The 27,799-nt window shown below is 39.9% G+C and overlaps 1 protein-coding gene across 3 annotated transcripts in view; it reads right to left on the bottom strand.

Annotated features, from left to right (window-relative positions):
* tpst1 (tyrosylprotein sulfotransferase 1) overlaps window positions 1-27,799 on the bottom strand; it is a 46,106-nt gene that overhangs the window by 6,054 nt on the left and 12,253 nt on the right. For 2 of the 3 annotated variants that reach the window (XM_031285645.2, XM_031285659.2), the window contains exons 2-3: window positions 24,573-25,608; window positions 9,179-9,377 (exon numbers count right to left, since the gene is read on the bottom strand). In XM_031285645.2, coding sequence (XP_031141505.1) covers window positions 9,179-9,377; window positions 24,573-25,429 — 1,056 coding nt within the window. In that variant the 5' untranslated portion in view covers window positions 25,430-25,608. Of the gene's footprint in view, window positions 1-9,178; window positions 9,378-24,572; window positions 25,609-26,282; window positions 26,407-27,799 lie in introns of all 3 variants that reach the window. The other variant, XM_031285652.2, reaches the window with a different exon arrangement.

Raw genomic sequence — 27,799 nt, 5'->3', positions numbered from 1 at the left:
AACAGTGCAACCTTTACAACAGCGTCTCTTCATTCTTCGTTCATGGTGTTGCACTCAGTTGTACATGCAAAACGTAATGGAAATAGCTGTGTGAAGAATGAAAAAAGGGTCATTGTTAGAGAAGTTCACACCCTGCCTTACTTTAAAACCTCAACTCCCAGCCCATCGCTGAAAGTTACAAAAATGGTCAGATCTCCTTGTTCCACCAGGTTTCAGACACTGTTAGATGATCCAAAAAGCACTTTGATTAAGCATACTGAGGCCTTAAGCCCTATCTGTGCAGCTAAAGAAGAACTATTTGACCACAGCCATATGTGACTGATGGTATGACAGGGTCATGGTACATTCAGCAAGATCCTAAAAACACAAATCAAGAAAGAAAGTCTTGAATAAGATGTCTTCATCTGAGTTTAAGGAGTGAGATGTGGATTAATAAACGTTTCATGTGAGGTACTCACCAATTAATCTTTTAGCCACTCTCTTATTTCCATGCCTGTCCAGCCAATGGTTTCATGAATATGAGTCTCTATTGAGGTCTAAGAGCCAAAGAGCTCGATGGCTGAGAACTGACGATTGCACTGGATCAATATGATATGATTAGCCTGCATTAACTGTCCTTGCATCAATATGAAGGAAAAGCTCCAGCCACAGACCCAAAGCACAACACACTGGACGAGGAAGTCTACAGACATTCATTTCTCATCTCTCCACCAACTCATTATTGTTACTGTGGAGAAACTGAGAACTTATTGATTCCAATATCCATTTCTCACCAGGGATCAGAACAACTGCAAAGCCACTTAAAAGCTATTGATTGTGGCTTCAGGAGCCAGGCCCAACAAGCCTCATTTACAGCAAGCTGGAACAACCTTTACTGATTAGCATTCAGAGATGAAGCCTCTACAAAGAGCAAACGTCCAGGTGTTGTCATTAGTGGAACATACATATAATTTGTTCTTTATAATTTTCTTAGCTCCAATTCTGTGATAGAGTTCTACTCTGAGAGTCAACTGAGGCTGGTATCTGCACCTATTAGATGACCCCGCTCAACCTGACTTGTCCTGGCATATTTGAGAGCTGAACCCGATCCAAGACCAGAGACTATATCACTGTATTACAGGTACAAAAGACTCTACTCCTTGACCATAGATAGATACCAATAGCCTTTATTTGCAGCAAGATTACAAGAATAGGGAACTAAAATGAACAAAAACCTTTTTTTCTGACAGGGTCCACGCCTCTTTTCTACCTTTGTTTGTCTGTAAATGAATCCCTGGAACCTTTCTGGGTTAAATCAATATTAACACAGAGGATTTACAGAGATATGCATTGACTCTGTTAACTGCTTTGACCACAGGGCCGCTAGTGCTTAGAAGGATTACCTTCACGACATGTCTTTACTCGCAGTAAAAACAAAAACAAAGCATCATCCAGATAAGGCTGCTCTCAACAGGTCATGCTTCCTTAATCATCCAGATCTCTCTGTCTGCACAGTACAAACATTATGTTCAATGGCTGCTTCCAAACTATTTCTCCGATGAGCAGCTAGAGCCAGGCTGCATATTCTGTATATCAGAGATGAAGAGGAGATGAGACAGATGGTAGCCATTTGGATGGGGATGGGTGAAAATTCAAGACAGCAGAGAGAGCATTTCCACATGCGGCTTCATCATACAGTGGTTTAGTTCAGGGCTGGTTGCCAGATGTCTTATGCAATGCAGTGTGTGGTCTTGAATTTAGTAAGATCCCCAGTATTCAGAGAAGAATCCATCATTCTAAATAGAAACCATCATTCTAAATAATACTTTGCGCTGTAATAATTTAGAGAAGCAGAATTAAAATACCATGAATTAAACTTTTTTTGTGAGAGAAAGAGGGTTACCGTGTGTATGCATACTGTTACACAATATCTAAGCATGATCCTGTTTTGACCAAGTTACTAGACTCTCTTTCTTAAAACAGGCAGCCATACAAGAACTTTGACGGGAAAGAAATGTTGTGAATATATACAGTCATGTGAACAAATTAGGACACCCATGCTAAAGTTGACTAAAAAGAGGAATAAAAAAATCATCTTTTGGAAAGTGATCTTAATGCCTTAATTAAAAAAATGAGGAACAATCCAATCTTTAAGGACACCAATTTTCTTTGTGAATGAATAATGTATCGTAAATAAATAAATGTTCTTCCTTAAAATGCAGGGGGCATAAGTAAGTACACCCCTATGTTAAATTCCCATAGAGGCAGGCAGATTTTTATTTTTAAAGGCCAGTTATTTCATAGATCCAGGATACTAATCATCCTGATAAAGTTCCCTTGGCCTTTGGAATTAAAACAGCCCCACATCATCACATACCCTTCACCATACCTAGAGATTGGCATGGGGTACTTTCCATAAAATCATCTCTCAATGCAAATCAAACCAGCTATTAGGCTAACTGAAATAAAACCATGCCAATCTCTAGGTGTGGTGAAGGGTATGTGATGATGTGGGGCTATTTTAATTCCAAAGGCCAAGGGAACTTTATCAGGATGATTAGTATCCTGGATCTATGAAATAACTGGCCTTTAAAAATAAAAATCTGCCTGCCTCTATGGGAATTTAACATAGGGGTGTACTTACTTATGCCCCCTGTATTTTAAGGAAGAACATTTATTTATTTACGATACATTATTCATTCACAAAGAAAATTGGTGTCCTTAAAGGTTGGATTTTTTCTCATTTTTTTAATTAAGGCATTAAGATCAATTTCCTAAAGATGGTTTTTTTATTCCTCTTTTTAGTCAACTTTAGCATGGGTGTCCTAATTTGTTCACATGACCGTATGTGTGTGTGTATATATATATATATATATATATATATATATATATATATATATATATATATATATATATATATATATATATATAAAATGGATCAAATGAGTATGTGTAATGTAAAAGAGGTGGCACGTAGTGATCAGCCCAGAGAATTACCACCCAACACAACTTTTTACACTAAATGGATCTTTACTTCAGTTTTCCAGCCCTCTGCTCTCAATCTCGTTTCCAGCAGCAGGCTGCTGTTTGCACCAAAGAAAATCTGATAAACCCAACTTAAACGGAAACTGGATGACGACAATGCTGTGGGAGCTGGCCGCATGGAGGGAGAACTTCATAACACAACAATAAGTCGCTGTTGCGTTTCAGCTTGTTCTGCCACTGCCAAATGGTCATAAACAAAAAATAAATTTACATTACATGTCATTTAGCTGACGCTTTTATCCAAAGCGACTTACAGTTGCTATGTATGACAGAGGTCGCACACCTCTGGAGCAACTAGGGGTTGAGTGTCTTGCTCAGGGACACATTGGTTGATGTATCACAGTGGGAATTGAACCCAGGTCTCCCACACCAAAGGCATGTGTCATATCCACTGCGCCATCACCATTTATTTATAAATAAATAAATAAATAAATAAATAAATAATCAACTAAAGCAGCTTTAAATCCAGAAATATCTGAACAAAGCATGATGTGCCAACTTTTGATAATTTTTGATACTTGATGCTACAGACGCATTTCGGCCAGTACTAAAAAACTATGGTTTGGTAGCCCGGCCTAGAGATAAATGACCCCAAAAAGCTCAAGACAAACAACAGAGAAAATACAGATGCTTGATGAAAGCTCTGTGAATGTGGTCCTTGAGCATTCTAACGTATGTATAAGCAAACTGACCACAGGACTCTGAGAAATTTTCTCCACTACATGGTACCTGCTTGACTCGCATCGACTCTACTCGCCTTTTTTGTTTTTCCATTATGAAAAAAAGTACCTGGTACCTGCTAACATGTACTTTTTTAGTATCACCTCTGTCGAGGTTCCAAGCGAGCTGAGGCGATACCAAAAAGGTGACATGAAAACCGTGAGAATCGTCACTAATCACTGCGTCATCATTGCTAGCGACAGACGGGGGTGTCCTGAACAAACCCACCATTTTTAAATAGTTTAGCCAGCGGTGGTTTTTTTGCTCCAGCTTCTTTTGAAACTAAATTTGTCTTCTTTGGCTGTGGCAAAAGCCACATGCCGAGAATCAAAAACAACACACATTCGACGTTCTGTGTGTGTGTGTCGCGTTAGGTCACGGCAGTTTACTGCGGCGCCGCTATAACAACCAGCCACGCATGAGGCTTACTTAATCTGCAATGGAATATGGAGGATGGGGCACCGCGGTCGAGCCGAGCCAAAAAGAGCTGGTACTAGCAGTGGCTAAGCGCCATTGGACCTGGCTGGTAGGAGATCCTCCTCTGTATGCAGGAACTCCAGCCCAGAAGGGGGGAGGGGTAGGGCAAGCAAACAATAATACAAACCCTGCAGCTGGGTTTGATGCGGGGGAATCACACTAATAACCTGCAGATGTACACAGCATAAATCTGAGCAAATGAGCTTCAGCACGCACTATGTTGTCAAGACACGTAGGTCTATTGTAAGGAGAGTGTTAACTAATTCAGAGAGCAGAGGCAGAAGAAGAACCACAACACACAGACATGGATATTTACTGCATCCAAAATATGTAAACAGGACCACAGGCACATTTGGAAAGCATTAACATGCTGCACAACATGGTGATAACACAGATGGAACAGCATGAGGACTTGATATCTGACCAGCACACTGACATATGGCAGCCATGAGAGAAGAGTGGTTACATACAGTATGCAGGCTTACCTTTAAAGTAACAGTCAAAATTTGGGGGAAATATGTTTTTTGTACTTATCTTACAATGACACATGGTTTTAGGAGCAGGACAAATATGCATACACACTTTAAAAAGGTGTGCATTCACATGGTTCAGTTTTTAACTCAATCATTCATTTGTGACACTGGGTACAATGTCACAAATTATTGATGCATTTAGCCACATCCTTAATCATGTTTGTATATCAACACATCTGTCTGCTTCACCTGTCTACACTCCCATCAATGCAAAGAATGGCAAAGCTGTGGCACAATTTTACCATCAGTAGAGCAGATATGTTTGCTCTAGAAAACTGAATCTACGCCTATGTCTGAAGTATGTTTGACATGTGCACATTCTTACTGCATGTTCTGTTTTTGAAATATGAGATTATGTGTGGGAAATGACAGATACATTGCTTATGCATCTGGCCTGGTCATTACTTTTCTGTAAACACAACGCAGTTGCACGTATTGGTGACAAGCATTCTAGCAAGACAGCTTTGGAGCTCTAGAAAAATATGTTTTGACAGCGTTTGGCAAGCATTTTCCCCCTGATTCCAGTCTTGGAGTTAAGCTAGGCTAAACATGCCCATGACTCATCTCTGCACTGGATGCACAAAGATGAAACGGATGTACTTCTCATGTGATCCTGGATTTGAGGGAAAACAAGCTAACAATTATTCCTGAAATGTCTGACTTTCATCAAACTAGTAAGAACACCTTTTCCCATCTTCATAGTATAGCCAATTACTAACTTCTGTTGAAGTTTGAACCTTGTCACTGCTTAAGCAAATCCACGGAGGACTTAACTTAAGAAGAAAATCCCCTTTGAATGATGCAATTTTAGTGAGAACAATTTTAGATATACAAAACATCAATGGCAAATATCAGGTCTTCGTGTTCCTCAGAATGAGAATGTGCAACATTTCTTACTATTCAATGTGAACTGAGGTTGTCAGGTATTAAGAAAACTATTACAAGTCATAAACTAAAATAAGTATGAAGACGCATCCATTTTTGTGAAATTGCGTCAAAAAAGTATATCATAATTGCTAACAAAACAATGTAATTCTTGGAATACAGTGTTTATGGGATGCACCAATATTAATTTATTAGTACACTAGGGCTGCTCGATAAAATCATAATCTCATTGACTTTTTGATAGATGTTGCATTTATTGCATTTAAAAAAACAGTTAAACAAATCAACAGTGAAAACACTTTGAACTGTGACATTTCCCTTAATATTTTCCCCACTTGAACTTTTTCTAAATCCCCTTCAGAACACAAGACAAAACAAGAGTTTATTTGCTAAACAATCGTTTTTCTCGATTCCTCTGTTTTTGTGATCATTAGGACCAAAAATTGTAATCGCGATTAAAATTTGATTAATTGCACAGCCCTAAAGTACAATGCAATGAATATTGATCAATATATTGAATATGGATGATGATAAAGATACTATACTTGAGTCATGTTGTTCAGAAGACGTTACGATGACATTGGTAGCTTTAAACTAAAAGGCCAACATATAATGTGAGTATGGAGAGTAAACTCAGCTACATCAGCCACATAAGAACAAGTTACTTCCACTTTAAAGTTTAATAAATCTTATGAAGAGCATGGGAAGGGGTATTTTGCCACTCTGCCACCTTGTATGTAGTTAGTTTATGTAATCCGTTTGTGGTCAGACACATTTTTCCAATGAATACCCAAACGGAAAAAAAGAAGTTCCCTCTCCCCTCACATATTAGACTCCAAATGTTTTCCGTTAGAGTCACAACGATCTTGACAACATGACAGATTGCACCAAATTCAGTCTCTTTGCATCCTCGCTCCCTTTTTAGGTTCCCCTCAAACAAATGGAAAAGCAATCAAAAAGTTTAAGAAAAGTATATTGGCTAAAACGCCAAACTGGGTTAAAGATGAACCCACCAAGCATTATTGGAAATCTAGTAAAATCATCACTTTGGGGACATCAAACAGTCAAACTCACAAATTGTTGTAAAACTTTATATATACACCAAGGAGGAATACAATAAAAAAAACTAACTTTTCTTATTCACAAAGTCAGCCTGATTTTCTTTTATACAGTAAGCTGTTCAAATGCCCGTATTCTGCTACACCTCTCCCCTCACGGTTAACAGTCTGCCTTGGATATTTAGGTTTCACTGTGTGCAGATTCCTGCCATTGGGTGTTGTGTAGTTGTGCTGATGTACAGTACAAGTCACTGCTTTATGTGGCCAGTGAGTTTCTCTCACTATGACTTTAGAGTCGGCACACGCTCCGAAGCTTATCGCCGTCACTCTCTCATTTCTCCCTCTACCACACACTCCCCACACACACGCCGGCTCGACGCACACACCAGCGCACAAGTATAAACATCAGGCCCCTTACGTAGGCTACAGCGAAAGCTCTGCGTGGAGCCTGCGCAGAACCATAAAACAGCCTTTAAGCCATGCATGACACTGATGCAATTCAGTTGAGACAGAGTAATACTAGCTTTTGCTCTCTCTATCATACTGTGCATGTGTTTGTATGTGTGGCTGCATAATAAGCTAGTGTTGGGTATCATTTGGATTTTAACGATTCTGATTCTGATTCCGCTTCTGCTTATCGATTCCGCTTCTTAATATTCTCGATTCAGATTCTTTGAGGGGCGTGGTTCAAATTTGTCACCCAGCGGAGCATGGCGTGTTTATTACAGTAAGCTCACGGCGGAGAGTGGAAAAAAAGGCTGACAAAGCAGCACCCAAACGCTAGGTAACACAAACAACGATAAAGATCACCCGCCCATCCTACCGTGATGGAATTCATAGGGCTGGATGACCACCCACTCAGTGTGTTAATTAATCCACATAATAATAATTATTATATTGCATATTTCAGCTGTCCTTCTAGACTTACTGTAAGCAGCATGTTAGCATTGCCATTGTGAGCCAACAAACAATTTTCCCCAGGTCTTTCTGGTACACTTTTTATGACATTTTACGTCTCAGGTTTTCTTGGAAATATAAGTATGTTAAGTATGAATCGTTTTTTATTATGGTGTAGACAATAATAAGCACTATGGCTGTACAGACAAGATGTTTTAGGAAAATACCCAGATGCCTGGAAAGAGTTCCAGCCTTTGTCTAACAAATAGCCAGAAATGTTTGGACAGCAGTCAGACAGAGGAGAGGTCAAACTTGGAAAAACACGCAAACAGTCAATGAACAGACATTCTTCAGTCTGTATCACCATGAAACTCCTAGTACAACTGTAAACAATACTGAGAGACTTAAAACATTTCACCATTTGTCAATCTTGTTTTCATTTCAGCGATGACTATGATACTAAGTAATGTTTCAGTCTGCCAGCAGTGGCTACAAATTTACAATCAATTCATGACAGCAGGGAATTTCAAACTAATGGAAACTACAGATGCTCTTTTCCTAGATCCTAGATGGCACCAGCAATGGTGTGCAATATGAAGTCATCTTTTTCCCCAGTGTTCTTATTGTAATTAGGCATCATACACCAGGAAGACCTTAAAACCTCGACCTCCACAGACCTCGAGAGATAAAAAATAAAACAGAATTGTGTCCTCTAGCTCAGATATACAGTATGCAACCCAGAGAGAGGAGCTGCAGAGCATGTCACCTGATAGCTCAGCTTGAGGAAAAGGATTTAATAAAACATATTCTGCTCCAAAAATAGCAAAGGCTTTGACGTCTGGCAAGGGCATCATTGCCAAAGCAAAGAAGACTGTGCTCATGCAATGGTAAGAACGGATTGGCCATTAATCATAAGGATGGTGGTTAAATCTCAGGATCCTCCTTCTGCCTCCTGTCAAATCGTCTTTTAGCAAGACAGTGGAAACCAAATCTATGTTTTGGGGAAAAAATGTAAGTCACTCTGGACAAAAGCATCAGCTACAGATGGCATGTCATTAAAATTGGTAACTGCAATATTAGCTTTCTGTAATATATTTGTCGTCTCCAAACCCAAGCTGCGATAACCCTGATGACATCACTATGACATCATCAGGGTTAGCCACGGAAGATATTATTACTACAGAAAGACTTTTACATGTAAAATGGATGGAGTGCCTCTTTATATTACGTTTTTTTTTATGAGACATTGTTCCTGTGGGATTCTATGTAAAAGTCAGAAAAACTTGCAAGTTGCATTGTTTTAATAATCAATTGACACTCAGATACACAATCTGTAATTATACAGTAGTTGTCCTGTTGCTAACAGTGCATTGCAAGTGCATTTCTTTTTAACCCATCGGTACATATTGTTAGTACTGTGGTACAAAGAGACACTAGTTTCTATTTCTATTTTAATGTAGTATCAAAAATAATTTTGTAGAGAGCACAGTACTTAGTACTGACTGAATAATACACTATACTTTAAAGTATATATCAAGTTTTGTAGTGAATGAGCTAAAAACACACACATGGCAAAACACTCACCCTTATGGTGTTGTCCAGGACTTTGGGGTCAGGCCGGCCGTAGTTGGGAGGGTTGGCATGGGGGTCGTAGCCCAATCTGGACAGCATGGGGGCGATGACAGCCATGTCCCTCACGACATCAGCTGGGATCTTCCCCACCCACTTGGACAAGGCCTCCACATTGACGGGCTTGATGACCTGGTCTGTGGACCTCTCCACCCTGGCAAGACACAGAAAAATGTTGATTTCAGCTCTGATCTGAAATAGCATATCACTTGATCAGTTACAAGTTTTTCTTGGTTGTTGAAGCATATGTTTGCAATGCCAAAGATCCCAGGTTTTAATCCCAAGTGGGTCAATTTAGCACCAAGTGATTACATCTGTTCTAAATAATGTACTTGTTACTGTATGCGGCAAAGGTTCCTTAAGTCTTGGTAAAATGCATCAGTTCATTAACCATACACATTTACCTGTACTATTGTACATACATAACTAAATGCCACTTCTCATACATATCTTTATTCAACTTACCAAGACTGATCCTTATTATTACCCGTTTATATTTATGATCCTTACTGTTAACCTATGTACATTTTTTGGCATTATGTATATTTTGGATCTGCACCTTATTATTATTATTTTATCATTTATATTTGCACTCTTTCCTAATTTGTACTGCAACTGGTGTATACAAATTTCCCTCGGGACAAATACAGTTCTATCTTATCTTCATTGAGTGAACTTATCAGCAATTAACAAATTCCACTTTTAAAGTTCTTGCTGGCGCATGTCAAGTGTTGCAGACCCAGCACATGTTTTCGAATTTACTGTAATCAGCATTACTTAATGCACATTAGCATTGTTAGCTCAGTTTGTACCCAAATAACCCAGTTTACAGAAGACCAGTCCATCTCTTAGTTCTGTTCACTGGTATCTAATTGGCTGTAATTTGATCATAAGACAATATTAAAGATGGTTTCCTGGCCTCCCTCTCTCAGCAGGTCCCTGTTAAATATGCAGGATTGATTACCCTTCAACATATCAGTTCAATCCTCTGCTCAGCCTGTCTTAAACTCAACATATCAACTGAACATGATTTCCTTGAGCTCAGTAATTCAGTTTAATCTCCCCGACTGTGTCAAAGAGGAAATATTTTAACTGTGCAATGTCATTGTTTTTTTTTTTCAAGACAAAGGTACAGAGTCAAAGTAACTTGCCACAGATGACATATGGGGAACGTCCCAGTGGCAACACATTAGCATTTTAAAAAAGTAACCCTATTTACTAGTTTTCAGAGAAATGTAGTCTTCTTGGTAGTGAAATTAAATGTATGTTGTTTATAGAGTGAAGATACATAATAGTCCACTTGTCCTTTCCCTCTATCAGTCATGGGTGTTGGAGCATTTTTTTTTTAAAGGAATCCACCATTATGTCGTACCAAGGTAAATTATTCATTGTCTGAAATTAAATATTCAACAAGCGAGGGGATTGGAGCTGCTGGACTGGGTCTTTTGTATTCTGGAATGAGCAAAGTTTACCTTTACTGACCAGCAGGAGGGATTTAATATCAGATGTATGAAGATGTAGATGGCCGCACTGTTTAACCCTTGTGCATCATTAGCGACATTTTATGGATCATTTTGGCTGTGTTAATGCATATGGCATACATTTTGGCAAGGGTGTGAGTTTTTTTACCAAATTTTCAACCTCAGCTCCTATAATAAGTCTATAATAAACTGTGTAGCCAAAATACAGACACTTAGACCCTTAAAAAGGTATACTATGTAATGGATCTTCCTAAAAAACAATGTAATAATAATAATAATAATAATACATTTAATTTATAATGCACTTTTCATCACTTATGACCCACTAGAAGTGTGTGGTGGTGTCTGTATCTGCAGAGACCCTGCCGTCTCCCTGTATTTTCTTTTTAATTTGCTGTGTGCAGTACACATGGGTGTGGTGTAACCCCCAGCCAATAACAGCATTCAGGTTGTGCCGCCTGTTCTCATTCTCAGGTATTGCCGCTTTGACACAATGAAGCTTTACATTCACAAGAAACGGAGGTGGAGGTGAGGTTATTTGTGCTTTAGTACGTAATCGCAATGAAACAAGACACCAAACCAACGAAAGTGTCCCCATTAAAACCCCAGTTTTTGATCCCACAGCTATTACAGCAAAACAAATTCATTGCATGCATTCGATTATATATGGCTTGCAATCTAGAATCCTGGCTTCAAAATTGTAGTTTTTACTATTTTCCACCAGATTTAGTCAGTCTCTCATGTTTGCCCGATGAGGAAAACACATGCTATTTATCTGTTTTTAATGTTGTTGCTAATCATTGACATATCCCAGACTGTGAAAAGAAAAAAAACCTTAGCATATAGTATACAGAAAATAATTTTTATGTTTTTTACATTAAAAACAACAGTCACATTATGTAAACAAACTGGCATTTAGTAAAGGGTTAAAAACTCAGGACAGATGTTGGATACAAAAAAATGTATCCCAGTGAAAATGAAAATAATATTAATATATAGTATTTTATAGCAGTTTTAGGAAGGGGACATTTGTGTTCTCCAAGGTAAAAAGGAGAATTTTCTAAAGGGATGCAGGGTTAAAATCAGCAACCTAACAAACCACCGGGCACAATGATAGCTTCGTATTAATAGATACCAGTAAAGTTAGCGTTTGCAACTTTTGGATCTGGCTGACAAACAGATCATCATTAAACATCAGACGAAACACAATTAGATATTATACAAACTCTGAATACTGTGTTCTCTCCACTGATCTTTTCCCACTACACCAATGCACCAACTGCAGCTCAGTAGGGCGGTCGGTTTAATTTTTGAAATTTGCAGACGACACAGCGGTCATCGGCCTCATCCGGGACGGTGACGAGTCTGCATACAGACAGGAGCTGGCCCTCTGGGGCAGTCACAACAGCCTAAAGCTGAACACGCTCAAAACTGTGGAGATGACAGCGGATCCACAATCTCTCAGGACCTAAAGTGGACTTCCAATATAAACACCATCAGAAAAAAGGCAAAGCAGAGAAGATGTACTTTCTATGTCAGTCAGTTCAACATGCCTCAGGAGCTGCTGATCCAATTCTACACTGCAATAATCCAGTCTGTTCTCTGCACCTCTATCACTCTGGTTTGGATCGGCCACCAAACAGGACAAGAACAGACTACAACAGACAGTCAGAAATGCATAGAAATTGGTGCCAACCTGCCCTTCATTTAAGATATATACGTATAAGTGCCGCTCTAGGCTGTTGCCTAGTCCACCTGTACACACGCGCCGGTGCTGGTGCTGGCTTATCGTTGTGAATATTGAGACAACTGATATGTTGTGAGTTGGCCATAAGGTAAATTAAACTGTCTGTACAAAAATGCCAGTGTTTAGCTGAAGATATTTACTCTGATAAAGAAATGTGTAAAATTTCAATGTTTGAAAAGATAGTGAGTGGACTGTATGGTTATGCTTTTCAAAAAGACTAACTAGTGAATTTTGAAACCATGGCTCATTCGTGTATTGTTTTGCATGTTGCTCTGTGTGTGTGTGTGTGTGTGTGTGTGCGTATCACAGGTATCGGAATCGGAACTGAAAAAAACTGGAACAGTGCATCTCTAATTCTAATACATACAGTAACTTCACCAGTGTCTGTTACTATAGTTGAAAAACCTGAGGTAAAGCATTGCTGAAAGGTAATCCTACTTTTCCTTTATGGATTTATAAAATTCTAAAATTGCATGAAGAATTTTCTTATTTTTTTATTCTTGCTGAAATAAAGGCCACTTCTTTTGATTCCCTATCTGTTGCTAAATGTTTAAGGTCGCGCTCTCTCCCCATACATGTCTGTTTACCGTCTGCAGTCCAGCTCCATCCCTACGTCTGACTCTATACCTCAATATGGCAATTCACTTTCCTCTAATCCATTTACTTTGCAATTGAATCTTTACACTGTACGGGTATAGTCTCCTGCATGATTAATAGAGTGAGCTGGTTTTGTCATCTCAGGAGGATGGTGGAGATGGTTTCTGAGAGACGGGACGTGATCCAAATATCCACTCTGCAACAAATGGGTAGGGAATCACTTTAGGTAACTCCATCAAGACCCAAGAGGCTGCTAAGTGTTGACGTGGAACATAAACTGATAAAGACAAAGACTGAGTATAGTGAACTTCACCATCATGTTAGATGCAGGCAATGTTATTGACAAAGAACAGAGGAACACACACACACACACACACACACACACACTCTTTTTGAAAAAGCATAACCATACAGTCCACTCACTATCTTTTCAAACATTGAAATTATACACATTTCTTTATCAGAGTAAATATCTTCAGCTAAACACTGGCATCTCTGTACAGACAGAGTTTAATTTATGGTATGGCCAACTCACAACATATCAGTTGGCTCAATATTCACAATGGTAACAGCCGGCACCGGCACATGCGTACAGGCGGACTAGGCAACGGCCTAAAGCGGCACTTTGGCAAGGCGGCAAAATGTGGGCTTATAAAAAATGTCAACCGTTTGTACTGGACTCGTAGTCCATTGGTGAGGAATGTACGTCTGACATCAAAATCACCAATCAGCTTCTCCCCACCCCCAGATCCCCATTTCTCACGAGTTTAGAGGTCAGAACATAAACCGTAAAGTAGGCTACACTGTACAATCATGTCCACAACAACGGAAATTCGCGCTCCAAAAACAAAAGAATTTTTTATTGAAATACATTGATCCTGGTGCGAGTAAAAAGGAGGATGCTGGCCCTTCCAGAGCCCCGAAGATGGATTTAGCCACAAGCGCCACCCCGGGGTAACAGTGAATTTGAGGACGCTGAACATATAGCGTCGCTACCTGTACACGGACAAGGTGAGGAGGATATGAAAGATCCCAGCAAATGGCTAAGAACAATAACGCAAGAACTAATAGACATTTTTACAGAGAAAGGACCTAATCAGGACAAAGTAATTGATTTCCCCAGGGATGATGCGCACAGAAAAAAGTAAGACAAGCTTTTTTTTTTCTCTAGTGGTTTTAAGTTGTGAACCTGCTGATAACGTGCGGCTTGCTGTGCACTTGTGTGTGTGTCTGTTTTATGCGGTTTTAAAACCTATTGGATTGGAACAGACCTGTTGGAGCCATTGTGTTTCGCGTCATGCTTTAATAATTGTTGATACTCTGTGTTGCACTTGTCTATTTGCGTAATGTGTATATATTGACGTTTGTGTTGTTGTTGTTTTTTGCTTATATTGGCTGTGTGTTATTGTTGGTGTATTGTAGCCTATGCTCCAAATAGAGGGGCGGCACAATTGTGTTTCGCCTAGAGCGGCAGAAATGCACCCACCGGTCCTGATAACAGCTCGTTAAGATATGGATAACCATGCAATTGGTGAACTGCACTCATTCAAACCACACTTTTCTGATTAATTGTTCGCCCCTAATCATGTTTTACTTGAATCTTACTCCAAAAAGGGGCATGTTTGGAGCGGTACTAAGACTGAAGGCCAGACACAGTTACTTAACAGCACAATAAAATGAGGGAGACAATACAGGGATATAAATATCCCATCTGTTTGTTTTCTGTCATCAATCTGAAATAATTTACACCCACACTACTGAAAAAGTGATGCACACACATCCCTCTTCTTGGCTTTAAATGTGATGTGACAAAAAACCTTTCCGCCCATCACATGACCACTTCCCTTCAGGCTGATGCTCTTAATGGCCTTCAGCTTGTCAATTATTCATTGCTGGGCCTCCTTTACCCAAGGTGGTGTTCTGTATCACCAACGGCTGATAAGAGAGAATAGGATAGAGACATCAAGATCACAAATAGGATGGAGAGTTAGGGAGGAGGGATGGAATGGCTCCCTGTTCTGGGATAAGTAATGGAGCAAGTCGCTCAGCAAGGCAGGGCCTCCACTAAATCAAGGTCAGGTAATTGATGTTAATGCTAAGACAAGGTAACGCTCTGGGGCCTGGCTGCCAGCTGATTGAGATTTTCATGTAGATAGAGCCCCGAAGCTGCGGGATGCTGGAGAGTGAGGAGTGCGGGTGGTTGTAGTGGGCAAGAAGGCATTTTCTGCCAGGTGTCATGGGGGTTGACTTTAATGCATTGTGGGCAAAGTACTTGAGAGGAGGTGGGGCAAATGTTTATGGTAAAAGGTAGTTGTGCTGCCCCGAAGGCTACTTGTGGCTGGCCTCCTCTTAAATCAAATTGTATCAGGACCCATTTAGAGGAGAGGTATAATGTTAGACCAAAGCCTGTAATAACAGACATGCAGACTGTGTACTGAGTAAAAACTACTATAGAATACATACAAAGTGAAAACCTTAAAGACTACATTATAATACAAACACAAAACAGAGATGCTTCTATGCAGAAGTTGTAGCTAAGAAAAAGCTTATCTAGAATTCTCATCATGGAATCGGCATTCAAGAAAAAAAAACACTTTGCTGAAAGTCACATATAGTAATAGTATAGTAGTATGGTTAATTTTGATATGTTTAACCAATAAGAACAAACATATGTGTGGCCCATGCATAAGCATGTTAGAGGACTGTAGGACACGCAAATGTATCTGCAGTTTGCAATAGACAAGGCGTGATCCTGGAACCATTTACGATCAGTGCGAATAGCTTTTGTGAAAGGGGACCGTAGCACAGTGTGAAGACTCCAATATACAGCCATTTGTTTTCAGCGATTCAAATAGGTCTAGTGTAAAGCTGAAACGATTTGTCAATTAATCAATTAGTTGTTTGACAAAAAATAAATCTGCAACCCCCTAACCCTGGTTGTAGAAATGGCCGAGCCAGTCAGAGCTTTTTTTAGGCACGATTAAGAATGGAGAGCTCATCTTCCTGTCTGAATCCAAAAAATATAGCTACAAATAAAATAGCCACAAAAATGGCTTGAGGCGTTAATGAGATTGACACAGCTGTACCAACTGTGGTAAGTCAACTTACAGAAAAAAAAAAAAAAAAAACTCTTAAATTGGCATGATTTGTTTAATCAACATTACATTTTGTGGTAACTGTAGATGACACCAAAGAGACACTGATATATCAGAACACTATAAATAGGATCAATAATTACGTGAAAGTGAATTGGCATTTTAGTTTGAATCTCAGGACAGTAGTATGGAGCTGTGCCATGGAGGCCACAGGTTTCATTCCAACAACACTACATTTGCAGATTTCACTGATTATCACAGCCTTAAAAAATAAGAAAACAAATCAGTTAAATAAATGTGCTGTATTATTTGGTTGGAAGGAAAACCTCTTAGGAATCAACAGCACCAAACTGAAATTCAGTGGTATGGAAAAACCATGCGAGGTTAATCCGATTGTGAATCAGTCTGAAAATCAATGTTGTATCAGAAAGCATCTTGGACTTTGTCCCTGACTGTTCCTGTTAACAGTGTACTTTAATGGAGACATGCAGGAAAACGCAGTGTCTCCATGCCTATCTGCAGCTCAGCTCAGAGGGCTCTGGTTAAGGTCTCCATTCATTAATATTTGATGGGAATCAATTTGTAGAGGGGTGACGTGTGCACTAAATGACCACAGATCTGCATCTGGATCCCAAAGGGATCTCTGTCCCTGTGCAGACAATCATTTTGTACATTTTGGCCCTACGTTTGTTTCTCTATTTCAAGCAGTGTAGCATTCTATAGTTGTGCAAGGAAAGAAGTTAAACACACAATCCCTGTTTTCTTTTTAATATGACCACAAAAGGTGATTTTCTCATGTGTGGACACAAGTGATGATGAAAGACTGTTGTTAGAGACAAGGACATTGTGTTTCTAAAAAAAACTCAAGAGTCCTTGCCATTGGGTCGTAGCAGTCCAGTGTTGTAGTAGCATGGTTGAAGAGCACTTGTGTCTCCATGGTATCTTGGCTTTAACCACAACACACCTGACAGCTTTTGAGTTTTTGAGCTTGGTTAACAAGACGTATCCTCTTAAAAACGATTAAGTTAATAAGCTTACATTTGTGATATATCAATGAAACTTTAACTGGAGAATGCTATTACTGAAATGAACATGACGCAATCAGCTAGAGAGAAGACTCCTTACTCTGTTGGCGTCGTGTGAACTACAAAAAGAATCGGACCACTAGCGGTTGTACAGTGGTGTTACAGAAGGGAGCTTCTTGCCTCAAAAAAGATCTTTGGCTGAGTAGTGATAACGGCTTACAGAGAGAACAACAGATACATTTTTGGCCTGCCATCAAGTTACTCAAGGAATGAACATGAATTATTGACAGCTGACCTGGCGCCGGCAACGTATTTGTGTGCACAAATATTCTAATTTTTTTTTCATATGCGGCAAAATGCTCACACTGTACAGCCTGGCTGTCATAAAGGAGCACAGCGCTGCAACACCAGCTGGCTGAGGTTGACAAAACCAACATTACAGTAAAGGAGGGTGAACAAATTGAATGTGATTAGATATTAAACAAACATGAGATATCTGTTCCCAGCTACATTAAATGACTAGTAATCACCAAACACAAATACTAAACTCAGTTGTAGCTGCTCACAGCAGATAAGCAAGCATCATTTTGTCCTGTAAAACCATTCTGTACTTTATGATTGCTCATGCACACCCGCTATCTACCAAATTCTAAGTTACATTTACTGTCAAACCTATCAGGATCAGATCTGTACAAGTTGAGCAGAATGTTTTCTGTAATCTAGTGTAATTTAGTGTGAGTTAGTCTATATCCATGACGTTCCACTTCCGGGATTGCTCCGTTGCCGACGGAAGTTAAGCCGGATTTCACTCATTTAGGCCAGATATCCGTTGCCTTGGGCTTCCTTTGTGTTGGAATTTTAAACTCTGGTGGATTTATGAGGACTATGGTTAACTGCTCCTCAGATCTCTGCAGAGTAAATCCAGACAGCTAGACTATCTGTCCAATCTGAGTTTTCTGTTGCACGACTAAAACAACTTCTGAAGGGAAACGTTCCACCAAAACGAGTTCCTTCCCAAGGCTATTTTGCAGAGGCACCGTTGCTCCGTATGGGTCTTAGCACCGCCCAAGACGATTGTGATTGGTTTAAAGTAATGCCAATAAACCAGAGCATTTTTTTTACCATCCAGGAATGCTGTGTAGACTAGCCAGACCGAAGGTCTGGCAAAGCAAGTGTGAGTTGAGCTGTGACAAGAAATAACCAGACTCAAAGAAGTATAGTGATAAAAAGGGACAAAATCATAAAAAGAAAGGAGCCAAGCACGCACAGTTGGATATAATGTCTGTACATCTCTTTAACTCCAGGGTTTTACTAGCTTTGTGGTTGCAGTGGATCTGGCCACAGTTGCCTTGTCTAACTCATTCTTTGGTCCCCATCTTTTCGCATGACCTCATCTGCAACCACAAAAGTAGGGCATGGTAACGGTTTCTAGGTCAGAGGTCAATTTATAAACTCAAAGAAAATTCTCAAGAGGTCAGCAACCTTGGAGTTGTGTCATTATTAGGTAGAATGTTTAAACCCACATTAAAAATTCTAATGATAAATGGCTTAATGTGCTTAAACCTTATTGTCTGGATGTTGGTATTATGAGCATGTCTGGGCGATCTCTTCATGTAGTGTGGGGCCTTCAGGGTTAAAAAGGCCTTCCTTCAACCACAACAACAACTTTCAAGCTCACATGTCAGCAAGTATCAGCGCTGCTGAATGGTGAGAGAGAATCCCAGTGCTTTGACATCACTGGAGTAGTGCTAGTAAATATTCCTCTATAAAGGATGAATTATTTATCACTGTAGCTGTGTATTGATGTTAGATTTTATCAAAGCTCTTACTTGATCTAATATCAGTTGAATGTTTTCTTGATGCTTTTGTAAAAATGCAGCTTGCAGAAATGCAAAACTGCAGCTAAATGTGGCCATACTGCTCATCCTCTTCAGTGGTAGGCAAATTGTGTCCCGTGTGCTGAATCCCGCCCTCCAACAAAAATATCTGGCCCCCTGATGAAAATGGTAGTTTTCCCTTTTACAGATTGCATTTAAAAAGTTATGTTTTTTTAGAAATCTACCAAAAACAATTTCCTTAAAATATATTATTCCAAAAATATTACCTACAAACATCTTATTACAATCAATGCACCCACATAAAGAGAAGCAACTGATCAAGATATTCAGTTTATAATGATATAAAACAGAGAAAACCACTATTTATTGTGTGTGGATAACCATTTACATCGCTTGTCTCAAAAGTGCAACACAGAATAGACCTTTGTGTATATGAGTCTATTTTTGCAAAATGAGTACAAACATAGGCTTCTGTAACTCTGTTAGCCCTCACGAATGGTAAAAATGACATCTGCTCTTGGACACAATCCTTGAACAAACATATATAAATCAATGTTATTGTGAAATTAATTATCATTATATAGTTGTACAATGTGCCTTTGAACACTGCCATGGCCCATGACTGACTAATAATTGCTGATAACTTAATTGCTGACCCCTGCTCCACCCTGCTTTGTTCTTTAAATTGTTTTTTTCTCATATTCAAACAAATCAAAGTCATGGAACTCAGAAAGGGAAGAGAAATGAAATATGGAGCATATTAGACATTTTCAACCAAAAGAAGGAAATCTACCCTCCCTTTTTACTACAGAGGAAGTGGGGTGAGTCCTTAAAAAGTGCAGTAAAAGTAAAAGGCATTTAATAAAAAAACATGAGTGTTCTCATTTAAAGACAATAACAAAATGTGGCCCAAATGACTCAAGAGGATATGTGTTCTGGTGCTACGTGGCAGGAAGGGGGTGGTAGCAGACAGAGGAGAGGAGCGGGGTTGCACCCCTTCAGCGTTTCCTCAACGATTTCCAGAGGCCAACCTCCCAAATCACCGAAACCAAAACAACTCTGACACCAGACAGGGCCATTAGGAAAACCTGCTTACAGTATCGTAGTGCAGACATAATCTCATGTGTTCACTAACGACTGGGTTTCTTGCTGTGCACAGCCGTAGGATGTTTCATTTCCAAAAGAAAATGTAATGATGGAAAGTCTGTAGGCTTTGTGAAAACATGGGAAGGATATATTTCAAGGCCAGAGGTGCATGCTTAGTTTTAAAGGCGCTTACACACCAACCAGACGGCCGACCGTCGGCAGAAAAGGCAGTCGGACTGATCAGTCGGGTCCCTGAGATCCAAAAAAATGCCTCAAAACACACTGAGGCGACGCCGACTTGAGCGTACGCTCTGCGCATACGCGAAACGTAATACGTCTCCATAGCAGCAGGCGGCGGTTCTCTGTATTGTTTCCATTAACAGTCTATGATTGTTTCCTAGAAAATGAAAACCGGCAGCTGATTGGACTGTCATTTTCTCTTGCCTGTCTCTTCTCTTAGACCCTCGCTATTTTCGTCTTCCTATGGAGTTTTCTCCCCGGAGTCCCTTTGCTTCTTCTTCACCCAGAACATCGCCTTGGAATTGGGTGGCACCTACACCGGGGTCCTGGGTGCAGCTGACGCTATGGACTTACTACACCCTGCTACGCTCTGCGATTCCCCGCAGTGTCCGACTGCGTCCTGCCGCGTCCAACCGCGTCCACCCAGGCTGCTGTGCCACACTACACCCCGTAACGCCCTGCTGTACCCTACTATGACATGAACTACTACGACTACCATTGTGATCACTGTTTCACTATCTTTATTATGATTATTATTGCCACCATTCACCACTCCCCCAACTGGTGCCGTCAGACACCGCCTACCAAGAGTCTGGGTCTGTCCGAGGTTTCTTCCTAACAAAAAAGGGAGTTTTTCCTTGCCACTGTCGCAATAGCTACTGCTAATGCTTGCTCTTGAGGCAACCACTGTAATAGTTGGGGCTTCGTAAACTACAGAGTTTGGTCTAGACCTACTCTATCTGTAAAGTGTCTCGAGATAACTCTTGTTATGATTTGATACTATAAATAAAATTGTATTGAATTGAATTGAACAACAAGAAGACAATGGAGGTATTCATTTTCAGGTGGTGGGAACAGCTTAAAGAGAAAATCTATGCTTGAAAAGGCATTGCAAGGGCCTATGTTGTAATTATCTAAAATTAAAGAGTTCTGGTTTAACAACATGGACAAGTCTCTCCCAGAGCTACAAACAAGGGAGATCAAAGAAGACACAGTGACAATAGCCAGACTGATGTTTGACTCTGTAGCTACAATTACAGTGTAAACAATGAAACGTGAAAGTTCAACTAAACTCGACCAAATCAGTCTACAGATTCCATCTCATTAAACAGGGCCACTGATGAGTCATTATCTTTTTGCTAAAACATATTTTTGTCACTTTAAAAAGGTGCTCTAAGCGATGTCACGCTTAGACTACAACATTTTTTGTCACATACAGCAAACTTCTCCTCACTATCTGCTAGCTGCCTGTTCCCTGAACACACTGTAAAAAAAACACGGCCTCTGTAGACAGCCCAGGCTCCACAAACGGCAACAAAAACAAACTGCGCCAACCTGCACCACAAAACATAACAAACAGTGTTCCAGCCAATAACGATTTGGGGGTGGGGGTTGGGGGGTTAGTGTGCGGAAGGGAGGAAGGAGGGGCGAGCTAGCCTCAGTTAGGGGTGTAACTAGGGCTGTGCTCGATTGAAGGAATTCGTAGTCGACTAACACTCATTCAATTGTATTGACTAATCGATTAGTTGATTTAATCGACAGATCTGTAAATCTGAATTTCTCCGCATAGAGTCATGCAAAAGCACCACTTTAATTCTTGTGTTTACCAGAGATGTGCTCGTACGTTTCTTGGAAATAAGTCATTCAGCATGAAAAAAGCATACAACATGACTAATCGATAAGAAATCTTAGTTGACTAAGACCAAAACGACCGATTAGTCGACTAATCGACTAAGAGGGGGCAGCCCTAGATGTAACGATTATCGGTGTAACGGTAAAGCACGGTAAAAATGTTGACGATAACAATTACCGTTTTCATTTAAAGTATCATTATTATCACGGTGGATTACTACGGTGTGGAAACCGCGTGTTCCCAGCTTCATCCGAGGCTCCTGAAGTTGCCGCGCAGGTGCACTGCACTCAGACAGGAGAAGGGGACAGGACGCAGCAGCTCAGCTGTAAACAGACTTTTTCTTTATCATTCCTTTCCTGTTTTCGGACTTGTTGAAGTGATGTGTGTAGCCCAGAACGTAAGTTACAACTATTCTGTAGCTTGCTAAACTGGGTTTTACTGCCTCGTTAGCTGTGTAAACGTTAAAGCTTAAGTGTTCTGCTACGATGTGGATAAATTTAGCCCGTGTTACGACGAGACATTTATTTGGAGAGAGAGAGAGAGATTATTGCCTTGATAATATTGCTGTTGCTGTGTTTCTTATTGCATAGCTGATATATGTGTAGATTGTTTAATATTACTTGTGCAGCCACGTGTTGATATTCAGGATGTGTTAGGGCAATTTGCTAGCAACGTGCAATCACCAGTAAACAGACAGCACTGTGGAGCCACGTGCTTAGCTATTAAAGGTGTATTACGTGGTTTGCTCCATTATGGATATGTGTGCTGTAATAGATGTGGCTTATTCTCAGTTTGTGTTACTGAGCAATATGTTACATTTATGTTAATTATTACAGAGAAATTAATGTAATTCTTAGTATTGTTTCTTGTTATATGCTGGTGGCTATAACATTTAGTTTTGGTAAATAATGTTCATAGTAAGTCAGATGTTTATTAATCTGCATTATTATTTGCTTATATTTCAGAACCACATCCAACTTCACATTAACGTCAAATACAATTTCATAGTTAACGTCATGTTGGAGTTGTAAATGAATCTCAAGACATCGCTGGTTCAAGTTCTTACCGGACACCCTACAGCTGGCCGGTGTTTCAGCAGCCTATTTTCAGTAGTTTTTACAAGCCTATTGCCTATATTTTTGCAATATAATAAACACTGTTACACTTTTTGAAACTATTTCAGCTTGTGTAGGCCTATCAGTGCTTTCTAAACATATTGAACACACTATACAAAATATATACACATATACATATATACATATATATACACATGCATATATACATATATATATATATATATATATATATATATATATATATATATACACACATACATACATACATACATATATATATATATATACATATATATTATATATATATACACACATACATATATATATATATATATATATATATATATATATATATATATATATATATATATATATATATACACACACACACATATATATACACACACACATATATATATATATATATATATATATATATATATATATATATATACACACACACATATATATATACATATATATATATACACACACATATATATATATATATATACACACACATATATATATATATATACATATACATACATACACATACACACATATATATATATATATATATATATATATATATATATATGTGTATATGTGTATATACATATATATATGTGCGGAGCCGTTCTAGCCACCATTGGACTGTAAAATGAAGGAGGGAGACGAGAATGTGCTGCCTGGATCATTAAAAATCTTCTTCCTGCCAACCCTGGCTACCGAAATCTGGTGCCACTGATATGTCTGAACTTCTCTCTGGTGCTCTGAAGACGATACAGGCAACACAAACACCGCTGCATGTGACGCTAGTTAACACTATACTCGACAGCAGCTAACGTTAGCCTACCGCTAGCTAGTAGCTGGATTAAACACGGTTACAATGCTGACAGCTAACGCTGAACGGTGTAAAGTTTGACTGTGTTTTAGAGGACTGTGACTCAACACCGGGATGTAACAATCTGCAGCTGCCGAGCTGCCGTCGGAAAAACAACACAGACGGTGCGTTCAATGAAACTGGTAAACTACAGCTTCGGGGCGCATTTGAAGTTATTGTAAATGTCCTTGGTGGTTGTTTTTGTCGTTCGACAGCAATTTACTAGTGAAATAAGTTATTGCTATTGTTATACATTATTATTAAATCATTTAATTTTGACCATATGGCCTTAGCAATAAACAAGGCGTTCTTTAATGTCACCAACTGTTGTTTAGTACCCTTTGTTTTCTTTTCTTTTTTTACTTTCTTAAAAAGTATCGGTTCAGGCACCGTTAATTATGTATGTGATTAATTTCGATTAATTAATCACAGAGTCTGTAATTAATTAGATACATTTTTTTAATCAATTGACAGCCATATGTATATATATATATATATATATATATATATATATATATATATATATATATATATATATATATATATATATATATATATATATATATATGTTTACCATCAAAGTATGAGCACATAAGACGTCAGGGCTTGGGTTTTGGGCGAGGGAAAGCCGTTAACATTACTTACTTGGAGAGGGACACTCCTCCAGCTTTCCCGATGAGCTCCTCATGGTGGAGGACGGCATCATTCCAAGGAACGTCAAGGAATTTCAGCAGTGTCTTCATCCATTTCTCAGGATGAAGGACCAACTGTTCGTAGTGCATAGGTAGGCATTTGTCCGCTGCCTCCAGGCACTGAGTGTACATGGTCTCTATGGCCCGATTCCACTTGGTCAGGCAGTCCCGGTAGCTGCCCAGGTCAAAGCCGGCGATGGTCACCTTCCGTGAGATCATGGAGTGGACTGAAGCCCGGCCATCACGAATCATGAGTACAAACTTGGCATAGGGAAAGATCTTGGCCAGGTAGGAAAGCGACTTCAAAGCAAAAGGGTCCTTGTTGCAGAGAAAGTTGGCGGGCTCTCCATGTTTTACAATGATTTCCAGCAGGAAGGCCTGCATGGCGGCGTCCAGCACCTCATCTGTCACACCGGCCTCGTCCAGGCGCATCTTCTCCCGGCCCGAGCGGCTCCACATCTGCTTCATGGCCAGGATACGGGGGATGACGCGGGTTTCTTCGCCACAGCGCACCTCAGGGTGGGCGTCCAGCATGGCTCGCATTAGCGTGGTCCCGCTGCGGGGCACTCCACCGATGAAGATGAGTGGCATGTCTTTGTTGTAAACAAAAGGTGTGCTGAGATTCTGACCTGTCCGTAAGGTGGTCCGCATGCTGCCTCCCAGAGCTGACAAAGGCAGAATACCGCCCGGCTGGCTGCGCTCTTCGATGCGATGGTGGCACTCCATGGCATGGCGGCCCAGGTAGAAGACTGTGACCGAGCTGATGACCAGACAGGCCAACAGCAAGTTCTGTTTCAACTTGCCAATCATGTTGCGGGCCACAGGCAGGAGAGTACAATATCACCACAGGGGCAATTTAGGGGGAGGGATGGGAAAAAAGGAACTGAAGGGTAATCAAGTTCCCACCCTTTATGGTTGTTTGCTGGGAACCAAGCATGGATCAAGCTCCCTGGTGCACAACAGGCGTTGAGTCCCCAGCTCCATGAGGCCTGGATTGTGGCACAAAACACAAAAAAATGTTAGTTCTTATTATGCACTAGGGAAACATTCCTCAAGTTAACAACAAAACCTAATCAAAAGTACCATTTCATGTCGTAGATTTTAAATTAACTCATGTGACAGATGTCAGGGACACTCCACTGTCATTATTGCATGCACGCATCTCAGAACAAATCTACAGAAAAAAAACTGTCAAGGAGAGTGATCACCACATTGTCTTTATTTGACAGGCTTTTTGATCTAAGGCCAACATTACTGTGCAATTTTACTTTGCAGTCTCTTGAATCACAAAATAGACACAGAACTGCTTCAAACACAGTTATGACAATGGAGTTGCCACCAGAAAAAAACTAATGAACTCTGTCTCCAGATGTTTTATAGATAAATACATAGAAAGATAAATAACTGAGACTTTCTGCTGACAAAACACCAGGAACGTAGAACCACAAATCTATGTATTTAACCGAGGATAGCTAGTTTCATCTTGGTAGATATCACTCTGGCTTTGATTCTCAGGTAGCACATATGTCATCTGTGACATTTAGCCCTCAGCCTCTAATTCTGACACAGGCATGCACACAAACTCATTCTGTACATAGGGAAATGTGTACTTGCACACAACACACACAAACACACACACTTGCCGCACATAAATTCTACACACCGCAGTGGGCTGGCTGACAGCTTTTCCTCTGGCGTTGGGAAGTAAAAGCTGCAGGCTTACTACAGCTTATTTGTTAAAGGGTTTTCTCTGTTCCGGCCCTGCAGCCACTGAACAAACGGCCTGGCTGGGGGAGGAGGGAGGAGGGAGGGAAGGCCGAGGGGAAAAAACAGCAGGTCAGTGCACAGGAGTGCCTCACTTACAAACCGCATTCAGTGTGGAACAAAATCGATGTTGGAAGTGACCTATTTTGAATTCAAAACAGCGATTTTCGCTGAAATGCAAAGTTTGCATCCGTGAGATTGCAAAACAATAACACTATCAGTGAAATTGGCAAAGAACCTAAACAACAATGTTTTACTGGAAGATGATGTCACCTTGTTTAATCTCCTCCTTATCAGCTTGCTCTAGAGAACTGTTTGTACGCCTGGTCCGCACTGCATCTTCCTTTATAAATACCGGTTTGTGTGTCCACATTGTTTATACATCTGGTCCTAAGTTTGAATAAAAATTGTCTTATTGATACACTATTTCTTTTCTCTGGTCTTTATTTGCATATTTGGTTTTGAGGAAATCCAAAAGTGACGGAGAGTAATCAAGTTACGTTACTTTAATACTGTCATACTTGGATTAGGTTCCTGACTACATTTTTTTAAGTAACCCTCCCAACCCTTGTGTGTAACAACAGAGTGTAAAATGGTGGGGGATTAATAAGGTGTGTCTTCTTCTTCTCCTTCTCTAAACAGGATAGCTCAAACGCACAGGACATATTTTAATAACTATGCCTGATAACGAATAAAGTATAGCTTCACTTATATGGTCTAGGAATAAAATGTTTTAGCCTCCAAATCCAGTAACTTTATACTGTATACTTTGCTGTCTGTTTACACATGTTCCACGTCATCATGAGCATGATGGTTAGCAGGATCTGTCAGCATTGTTCTGCAGCAGTGCCAAAGCAGGGACTCTAGCATCACTATGTGACAGGCTGCTGTGCAGCACCCCTCCTTCGTGGTATTTGAAGGACTGCTTGGATGCATTTTCGTCTGGGCAGAGCACAACAGAATGATGCAAGACACTGTCATCTTCTTTTTTCTAACTCACAATGTTTTAATTAGGGACTTTGTACCTTCCCAGCAAAGACTTAACTGCTAAATGCCCTAGGAGTATATGTAAGTCTGAACATACATGGAGATCACAAGGTCTTCACATACAGCTATGTTGAAACGCTTTTCAGAGTGCATGTTTGGCAGGCAACGCCGACTGCTGACTAAGGCAGAAATCAACAATTTCCATCTGTGCCCAGCCCTGACAAAACCACACACTGGGTAAAGCACAAAACGTGGAGTATGACAGGAGTATGACAACTAGAAATGAAGAAGACATTGCTGACTAATTCTCAAACTATATGAAGCCTGCAAGTTTAGATGGTAATGGTACCACAAGTTGACTTGTCTTGCATGGAAGATGACAGAAAGTGCAGAGCCCAACTTGACCGCATGAGAGAAAGCGATTTTAAC

The sequence above is a fragment of the Sander lucioperca genome, chromosome 5 (genome assembly GCF_008315115.2).
Source record: "Sander lucioperca isolate FBNREF2018 chromosome 5, SLUC_FBN_1.2, whole genome shotgun sequence".
Taxonomy (NCBI): domain Eukaryota; kingdom Metazoa; phylum Chordata; class Actinopteri; order Perciformes; family Percidae; genus Sander; species Sander lucioperca.
Note: the sequence above shows the minus strand (reverse complement) of the source record. Positions and strands in the feature narration are given on the sequence as shown.